The following is a 10,367-nucleotide window of genomic DNA, read 5'->3' as shown; positions in this document are numbered from 1 at the left end:
AATACCATGGGGAAAATGTCATGTTCTCCTATTTGAAAGACATCTCAGATCATTTACTTGGACCTGCATATACACAAGTAATGTTTATGTCACTTGCACGACCACTGTTGATACTGAAAATAAATTCCATTATTAAAGTGTATATTTCAAACTGATGTGAAACAATATTAAAAACAAAAGTTTGAATGGCAAGAAACACATACCACATGTGGCATACAAAACATATTAAGAAATCTCAGTTCATTGATCTAATCCCTTGTTGACTGTGGTGAGCAGCCATTTACATAAAAATTGTGATGACACCCTATATACAAGATTTAATAATAGTAGCGCATAATTAAAGCTTTTATACTGCATTATCAAATTCAGAAAGGGCGAAATTCACTCTTTGTGGTTGTTATGGTGGCCCCATTGCAGATAGCTTAGTATCTTTGCTGTTTGACCTTGACTACCATGTTTGTCTTCAAACAACATAAATCATGCACAATTGAATCACTGAGGTGTCATTAAATTTCTACTTGTGGAAAAGCAGGTTTTAGCCTATTAATACAAATTTTTTGGTTGACCATCAACCTCAAAGTTTGCATCAATATCTTTTTCTCTCATGATCACAACAGGGTCCCCTTGTGCTGGTATAGGATGTGGTGGCTCACACCTTACATCTTCAAGATCAGTGTCCAAATCACTGGCTGGTACGCTATTAGCCCGTTCTTCTGTGTGAGTCTCACTATTTGGTGTCAATTCTTCTTCTTGTACACCTGGGGACACATCATCTCCAGATGTATGATCTATTTCTGTATTGTCTGTGAGTAAGTCATCATCAACTGCGTCCTCAGCTTTAAGGAAAATGCAAAATTATCAATCAAACTGTAATGTCAATTTATGACAAGGAGGGGACATGTGATTCTTCTAACAGCCGTGCATGTGTCTTCAATATTGGCATTCAAGATTTTTGGACAGCTTTGAAGCATACCATGCACAAGCCAGGTTCAACAAAAATATGGAATATATATATACTCTGGTCGTTCTACATTAAGGCAATGAGCATCTATGTCATGACAATGCATGTCTAGAGGTTCTGCTGTGTTTGAAATACAAGTCAAAACATTCAATATTGACATTGCTTTCCCTAATTTTTTTTAAAATATTACTGGCGATGGTATTATTATCTTATTCCCCAATATTGTTCTTCATTCAGCTGAAAAATACTTGTGACCTATTTGTTGTCACTATGAGTCGTGACAAGGGCCTCTTAGGTCACTCATATTTTCCTTGGTTGAATGAAGAAAATTATTGGGGATGATATCTATTAGTTAATTATGAATTGAAATATCACAATAAATACATAAGTCTCATAAGACAAAGACCGTTTTTGTTAGCCTCAACTGGCATTACAAAAGATTATTTTATATCTGGTGAATTAAAATGATATAATTGATACCACATTGAATAATTTATTAGATATTATTCACCAATATTTTTCTTTGTTCAGTTCAGATTGAGTGAGCTAAATAACAAATCAAATGTTGTATATAAACCAATTCTCACAAATTACATCAGGCTCTGGTTCCCCGCTGTTCTTCTATTTCTAAATTTCCTAAGGGACTGGACATAAATTAAAGGGGGTGTTTTTCAAGAAGTCCAGTGCATGACAGATTGACCCTCCCCTACACCTAGTGACTGACCCTCCACCACTCTATTACAATGTCTGTAACCAAAATTATCACTGCACAAAAATAGTGACCCTTCCCCGAACGGCTTGTTTAAAAGATGTTGTCCACCCCCCCCAACCCCCTGTAAGTTGTGTAAAGTCCCTAAGCCTTAAAATGTCAACAGTGCCAAAATCTTTGGTTACCTTGTATCAACTTCATAACATTGATTATTCAAATTTATCATGAACTTTTGCATAAAGTTAAAAGTTAATTTAATACATTGCAGTAATACTTACGGTTAATCAGCAAAGCATGTCCCCTGTCATTGTTTGACTTTTCTATTTTACGTACCATTACATATATGAATATCACAAAAATTATTGTACCCAAAACAACAATCACTATATTGCTTCCATTATTGAACCAATCACTCCATTTATGGTTACCTGATAAATAATGAAGAGAAAATGAACCAGATTTAAACTGAATATCTCCTGTAAGGACAAAACCATAGATATTTGGTCCTAAACACATAATATTGCAAAGCTATATTCTGAGGTATAGCTTAATTAATGAAAATCATTAATTGTGCAAATTACTCATTCAAAGTAAAAGCTATTTCAACAAACTTAATAAGACATATGTACATTGTGATGGTTGATATAAGTACAAGGTTTAGAGGTTTTATGCTTGCATTCTTTAGTATAATAATTACTGAAAATCATTAATTATGCAAATTACTCATTACAAGTAAAACTACATCAACAAACTTCATATAACATACTGTCATATGCACTTTGTTATGTTTAACACATGTACTTAATTACATTGAATTTGAAGTTTGCACTGTTAAGATATAGCCTTATTACTAAAAACCATCAATTATGCAAATAACTAATATTAATGTTCATAGGATGTTTACCAAAATCTAATCGGTTCTTGCATTACCATATGGAAGATGTGTAGCAAGTCTCATTACCATTGATGCAGTTCAGTTTTTTGAGATATTGTGTTAACAGAGAGAGAGACAGACAGACAGACACACAGACAAACACACAAAGACACGCACACACATACATACATACATACATATATATATATATATATATATATATATATATATATATATATATATATATATGTACAGACAGACAGACATACAGTCAATCAGTCAGAAGTATAACATGGCCTCGCCTCATGGGAGGTAAACATAAAACCGTTTCATAATTATTCGAAAATATATTGGCAAAGATAGTAATATATCAAAGTGTTAATAATTTAATTTCAGCTCGGGATCTAACCATTCTAAGTGTTCTACTATAGGTTAACAGTATCTACTGCTGTGGGTGAGGGAATTCATAATGGAACTTACACATGGCCGTTCATTTTGAGAAAAGAATATGGTGATAGCAATTAACAGCATTAAAAAAAGCCAGATTTAGTTACATTTCACCCAATTTATGGCCTTATCAATTATACTTTTTTCAAAGGAAACTTGAAAACGAACAGAGATATATATTTGCATTAAACCTTTCAGTAATAAACACTACTTTTTAAACAGTGATACATTAAGATACATATATACTGGTGAGGGCAGTATTACAGTAGATAAAACTGACTTTCTATTCACACTTATACAAGCAAAACTGCAGTGATACAATATTTGGGAAACTGCTTGTATGTATAAGTATCTAATATTCCACTCTCTGTTGCAGATTTCTTCAAACAATCTGCTTTATCATAAACATTACAAACTTTGTAATGTCAAAGCCTATAGGGATATTCTACATATTAATCATTACATAATAGTATCTACCTGTGGGCAGTGTTACTGTCACACTAGCAGGGTCACTTCTTTTGTTGGCATTCATAACGACGACAGTGATTGTGTATGTTTCTCCAGCCTTTAAACCATTCGTACTGTACGAATCAATTTTGTACTCTGGATCCTTTACAATTTTAACAGCTGGAACGTCTCCAACAGGATGGTCTGGTTCTACGGTTATCTCATACCCATCCCAGCTTGTTGTTCCCAAGTTTGGAAGTTTCCAGGTAACTTCTAAGGAGGTCGTTGTCACGGTTCCTGATTTGAGATCCTGCAGCTTCTGTGGATCTTCACAGAGATATAAAATAAAACCTTTTACTACACTGGTGGTAATTCAAGTATTGCTCTCAGCTTATAAAACAATATGTTGTATGTATTGGTTAAAATTTTAGTACTAAAACATTTTAATACTCAATTAAGGTTTATCATAGTTGGGATATTTCAAAAACAGTTATATATTATTTGTTATATATCTCTAAGTAATTAATGGCTGCTAATCAATTTTAAAGTTTCAATGTCCTTATTTCTTGTATAACTGTATAACTGTATACCAGAAATTTTACTTAAAATCATTTTCCATAACATGTTATTATCATATCACGAGCAACACACTGTCCCTCTCAAATACTTCTATGGTTTTAAATGCCAACATGATTGAGAAATTAGTAGCAATGAATAAACAAAATTGTCCACAACAATAACACTTTCGTCAAGTCAAGTTTTTGCTACCATAAATGATTACTGTTTTACATATATTATCAATTTCTATACATGTATACTTACCAGAACATTCTCTAACTCTTTTGCAGATGTCAATTTTTTGGCCCTGATTTATACACACTTGTATTGTCACATTATACTTTTTGCAGCATGGCACACATGGTGTACACATATCTGTTAGGTCATCCATATAATATTTAGGCATGCACACACAGTCCTTTCCATCATAATAACTATGTGAGTCCCTAGCCTTACAAGCCTTATCATTGTGATGCCGTTCCACCTGGTTTAAAGAGACAAAGAAATACACCATTAATGAAGATGTCGTTATTAACACAGCTGAACTGATATGGTTCAGTAGTGCAATAGGCATGGTGCAGTGTCTGTCTGTCTGTCTGTCTTTGTGATGTGTGTGTGTGTGTGTGTGTGTGTGTGTGTGTGTGTGTGTGTGTGTGTGAACGAATTTAGACTCAAAAACTGCCTTGTAATTTGTTTGTGACATTACTTTTGATGTGTAGTTGGGAAATTGTTCAAATGAAAATGATTGCACTAGAGATGTGTTTTGGGTCGAAAAATGTAATTTTTGGTCAAGAATCTTAAATTCCAAAACTACTGAGCAGATTGGGCTGAAAATTGGTGGGAACATTCTTAGGAGTGTTGTATTAAGAAAGGTCATGACATGATGATTACATCAGTGATATGCAAATTAAGGCCAATAATCTCAATTTTGGTCAAAACCTTGTATCTTTAAAAAACTACAAAGTGAATGGGGCCGAAACTTGGTGGGGATGTTTCTGGAGGTGTTATTCTGCAGTTATTCAAAACACTTTGAAATAACTGGCCCTGGCAACCATGAATACACCCTTAGCAACAGAGAAATGATGATGCATATTATAAAGATAACAACAATGATGGGTAGGTAAGTGAATACAGAATAAACAAATTATATGCAAATATGCAAAGCAACAAGACCACGCCCATAGCAACTACCAAATACAGTTGGGCTACAACGCCATTGATGCAATATTATTACTCTTGTTTGCTTTCTTTGATAAATATTTGACAAAAAATGCAAGTGATATTGTCTACAGGACAGAAATGTCAACATGATTTGGTTTAATCTTTCAATTGTCACAAGGTATATGCCATATACACACTTTAATGTCTTGTGGTGTCATGCAACAAAGAGTAGCACTCAAAGTCACGAAGCTTGCATCAACTGTGAATAGATGAACTTGACAGTTTTAATGGGTTTAAGTGGTTTGGAAGATTTCATGTCTCCAGTATTCTGGGAATAAAATTGCAATGAATACTACAATAACCTCATGACAGTCGCCATAATTGTGAATAGTCGATACATTATACAAAAAATTGGCAAAGATATTTTTGCATGAACATTTACACGAACATAGTTATTAAATACTCACCAGTTAAACTTTTTGAATGTAAAAAGAAATGTTTACACAGAAATAAAAGTAAATTCTCACTATTTTCCCTTTGAATATAAACAAATGTTACCCAACCCCATCTACTTTTTCACGCCGACCCTAAACTTTTTTTTTATGTATTCGAGAAATATAATAATAAAATCGCAAAAATCGTGTGAAGTCTCACAAGAAATAACAGGTGTGGAAATTGACATAAACTTAAAAAGACAATATAAAGCTATTCTTGCAGTCTGTAATGGCTGCACATTTGATATGAAGAAATAAACAACACAGAGACCATTTGGAAAACAATGGAAACCTGAACTAGACACTCACACATGAAAAAAAAATACACTAAAATAAAATAAAAAATCTTCCTACCCCACCTATTTTAAAATTGAATGTAATCGGAACCACCCAATTTTTTTATGCCTAATCGGAAACATACAATACTTTTTTATTTGGCCTTACCGTAGTATTGATCCCATTTCTTGTGTCATTGACAGAATACACATACAGAGCACATTCTTTGTGATCTTTAACCACTGTATTGTTTATGTCCTTCAGCTTTTCCAAATGCTTGGTTAAATTACATCTGTCCTGTGCTACTGCTATGGTAACCTGTTACAAGGAGACAAAAATGAAAATTTCAAATAGTTAACATATTATAGTATATGTGCCATGGAAATAAGTTTTTCATGTTTGAAGATGCCGTTAACCCTCACCCTACCCCCACCTCTACTGCCCAATAGTATATATTGTTGGTTCGTGATCCTACAATTCACTGCAAAGTTTATAACATCATACATAACAAAGTCTACTCGCACATTATGAGGTTAGCATGATGACAATTGACCCAAATAGACTATATAAATAAAGATATGATTCACATCCATAACAATTAAATTATGGATATAATAAAACCGACTGCCTGGGCCAGGGTTGATACACTTGATTTGGGTCATTTTCCAGGGGTATTGACCATCAAAATTTATTTTATTGAATGACATCTAATTCTCTGACATGGACGAGATGTAAAGAAAGTCAATGCTCTATGCAGTTGTTGGTTTCAAAAACCATCATATATAGCCATTCATATTGTTCATTTTCAATCAGCCAACTTACTAGTATCATAGACCCTCCACCAGATGCCTTGATACTCGTTAAAATGTTACGATAATCATGCCAACAGGCCTACTGTTACAATATTGCAATGCATGGTGATGTTATGTCGCCTATGCTATACGATGATACAGTAGCACTTGGAGAATGCACGTAGTATATGGAAGGAGCATGCGTAGGCACTGCACGCCGCAATGCATCCCTGGGAGAACCACCAATTCTTTTCGCATAGTATATACGACGCGCATGCGTACTAGTCATTGAGCTGCTACATGGCAGCTTCGCTGGCGCTGCGTGAGCTATAATTTACTCAGACTACCAATGTATACACAAAAAACATAGCAGGACTAAAATGACAATAGGATAACTGTTCTATGTAAATTGCCCATTGTACAATGCAAACCGGAAGTGGGGAATATACCGCCCTCTAGCGTTGTTATAATAACATAAGTTTAAAGGCCTACAAGTACATATACAGATGAGTTATTTGTGTTTTTAAAAGTGTATTGTTATTTATGCTATTTAATTATTTATTTAGCTATTTATTTGTTGGCCACATAGTTCCTTGGTTCCCTGTGGTTGATATGGCGATAACGTTTTTTGATCTTGGATTATGATTGCGACTTTGAGATCAATCCCCCCCCCCCCCCAACTATGACATATGCTAAAATACTCATATTCTAAAATTCCTAGCTGCATATTGCCCATATCCCTCCTTAAATAAATATACAATTGGATGATAGAATTTACATTTTTATTTCTACATTATAACCAAAACCAGGGCTATACAATACTTAGTAATATTGATGGGTAGACGTGCAGTCCCAACCGTTTATGGGAACATCAACTTGCAAGGGACATGCAGTGTTTGGTATGCCATAGTGTATGTTATTCCCCCATACCAGTAATCAACACTAGAGGGTTCGCATTGTACAATGGACATTTTACATAGAACAGTTATCATATTGTCATTTTAGTCCTGCTTGCAGACGGTGCACGCGTTTCGCTCCGCGGAGAAGGAAGGGGTGACTTACTCCAAAGAAGGACGAGATCATTTTATGATGCATTTGCTGCCGTCGAGGTGGTACATTGTACAAACAATCGCTACTTGCATTTTGCTTTGTTTGCCTTCGACATTCCGTGCAGTAATAGTTATTTATAGTCGACGACTCACCATGACAATCAACATAACAATACGGTTACCTGCCACCTGAGGACACAGTGTTAAATGCATAATGTGCAGACAGAGTCATCGATGATGTTGACGTACAACCAATAAAATATGAATAGAATAAAAGAATGCAGGTGTTTCGACGACTTCCTTTAGACCCACCAATGTGCATCCCCACCCCCATTATATATTTTTGTCTCCGGTGTGACAACGACGGGTCGAGCGCTCGAATGGAAGTACAACAAGCTGCAGTGAAACTGAAAGTTACATGGCCAAAACACGTAGATGGAAAACGTATTCCCTTTATGAAGCACAAGAAGGAATATCCACGACTTACCATTGACAGACATAATACCAAAATACTATATGATCTGAATCCAGACTGTTTACAATTTGAAAGAAACATGATCAAGTTTACATGTACATGCTCGGTGACCACCAAGGTCACTTCACTTTGTTATTAAATATAAAGCTCAGTCCACCAATCAAAGTGGCTAGCAGGCAGTAAAGCGATGATGGCTATGTCATCGTCCAGTGGACCATTTCCATGAATGTTATGACGTATACTTTTTGAATACGACTTACCGACAGGACAGGTTTTGGTTGGGGGAGGGGGGGGGGCTTAAATCTTCATGAGGGACCGGTCAGTTTTTCCCGCGGGGGGGGGGGATCGGTTCACCTTGGGTTTCTACATAAAGGAGGGGCATAAAAGTGTTGGGAGTAGGGTAAAGAAAATGATTATTTTGTTGTGTTACTTATTTCACAGGGTGCTCAGGCTCATTTAGTTCTGTTTACAAATATAAACAAAACAAAACAAACATAAAAGTAAACAAACAGACAAACAAACAAACAAACAAAAATAAACAAACAAACAAATAAATAAACAAGTAAACAAACAAATAAACAAACAAACAAACACAATAAACTGACAAATGAGTAGATACATACATGAGTAAACGACAACAAACTAACGAACAACCAAACACTGCCCCCTCCCCCCCCCCAATGGTCACATATGGAAATAACCCACTAGGGCTGAGACTGATCAAGTACTAGGAGTACTATTATAATTTTCATATCCTGAAAAAATGCCATAAATTGACTTCAGATCAGTCAAATCTCCACCTCGCTAGAACAAATATGCTTAGAATTCACATTTTTACCAGGCGAAATTAACAGCTAAATGAATAGAAAGGCTCTACTAACCTGCCAATACAAGAGACTAATTGTGCTGTCGGTCTGGCTATTCGTAGTAACTGCGGTCAGAGTACGCATGTTTCAATATTAAGTATGCATAAATCATGTGACAAGAAAACGTATGAAAACGATCTGATTGGCAGAAATGAAGAGTGACTATGATTCTGATTGAACAAGACAAAAAGGCAGGTGTATAATACAATGAAAAGAAAGAAACTTCAACAGTACACATAAAGATACACTTAACACCCGTACAGTATATTAATGTCTTAATATCTGACACAATACACTTAGGCCTAAAAATAAATAGTTCGGTTTCGGTTACCCGACCCCACCTAGTTCTAAACGTTTTTTTACGTATTCGATAAAAAAAATTAATAAAATCGCAAAAAGTGTGAAGTCTCGCAAGAAATAGTGGATGAGGAAATTGGCATCAACTTTAAAAAAGACAATATAAAACTGTTCTTTCAATCTGTAATGGGTTTAATCTGATAGGAAGAAATAAATAACACAGAGACCATTTGGAAAACAATGGAAAACCTGCAAAAAAAAACACTCACACATAAACAAAATAGAATAGTATAAAATAAGAAACCTACCTACCCTACCTATTGTAAAATTGAGCATAATCGGAACCACACAATTGTTATTAGGCCTTTACATACATCAAACAGTCATAGGGTCTACGATTATCAAGCACCGTGGCTATCAAGACATTTACGACTGTGAGACACTTTCGTAGAACGAAATAGCGCAAAGCTTCTTGTATTGTTTGGAATGGGTTGAGACACTGGGGGCATCATTTGGAAAGGTCGGATCATATATTTTATTAATTCACCAGTTCTTTAGTCCAGATTGTTGAGAACCACACCTAATGTATATAATGCATCTCTTTAGGGCATAATCCTTGACAACACTTTTATCTTAAGTGCTTTCGAATTCACTGCATTTCTGCTGAAATGTATTCCCTATTAGAGTTTTTTCACCTTTTTTTCTTTTTTATTAACTTGCATGTGGAAATGCAGGGAAATCAGCTACGTATTGGTTATCAATATATACGATAATCAATGTTGACTTTGATTAAACAAATATGAACTGTATATTCTCATTAAAACTTTACTGGGGTGATTGTATTTCCTGATGACAGCAATCGTTGGTCATCAGCACATTATGAGGTCAATGGAAATGTACAGTTTTATGTACGTAATCGGAATATAGATGAGACGTGTTAAAAAGTGTACAAACATGCAATA

The 10,367-nt window shown here is 35.0% G+C and overlaps 1 protein-coding gene across 1 annotated transcript; it reads right to left on the bottom strand.

The window, feature by feature from the left end:
* Nucleotides 1-468: 468 nt before the first annotated feature.
* Nucleotides 469-8,341, bottom strand: LOC144432968 (uncharacterized). The gene is made up of 6 exons (XM_078121280.1): nt 8,255-8,341; nt 6,096-6,245; nt 4,261-4,480; nt 3,469-3,765; nt 1,949-2,098; nt 469-836 (listed from the first exon to the last, which is right to left on the bottom strand). The coding sequence occupies exons 1-6, from the start codon at nt 8,321-8,323 to the stop codon at nt 544-546; spliced, it is 1,179 nt and encodes a 392-aa protein (XP_077977406.1). The 5' UTR covers nt 8,324-8,341; the 3' UTR covers nt 469-543.
* Nucleotides 8,342-10,367: the final 2,026 nt, after the last annotated feature.

This window comes from Glandiceps talaboti, chromosome 3, assembly GCF_964340395.1.
Source record: "Glandiceps talaboti chromosome 3, keGlaTala1.1, whole genome shotgun sequence".
Taxonomy (NCBI): Eukaryota; Metazoa; Hemichordata; class Enteropneusta; family Spengelidae; genus Glandiceps; species Glandiceps talaboti.
This window is presented reverse-complemented; position numbering and strand designations above follow the sequence as displayed.

Bases quoted from the DNA above. Each gene is read 5' to 3' on its own strand.
- LOC144432968 (XM_078121280.1), bottom strand. From the start codon at position 8,323: ATGTTTCTTTCAAATTGTAAACAGTCTGGATTCAGATCATATAGTATT. The intron at 6,246-8,254 runs GTAAGTCGTGGA...TCCTTGTAACAG, and splicing joins TGGTATTATGTCTGTCAATG to GTTACCATAGCAGTAGCACA. The intron at 2,099-3,468 runs GTAGATACTATT...ATTATTTATCAG, and splicing joins GACAGTAACACTGCCCACAG to GTAACCATAAATGGAGTGAT.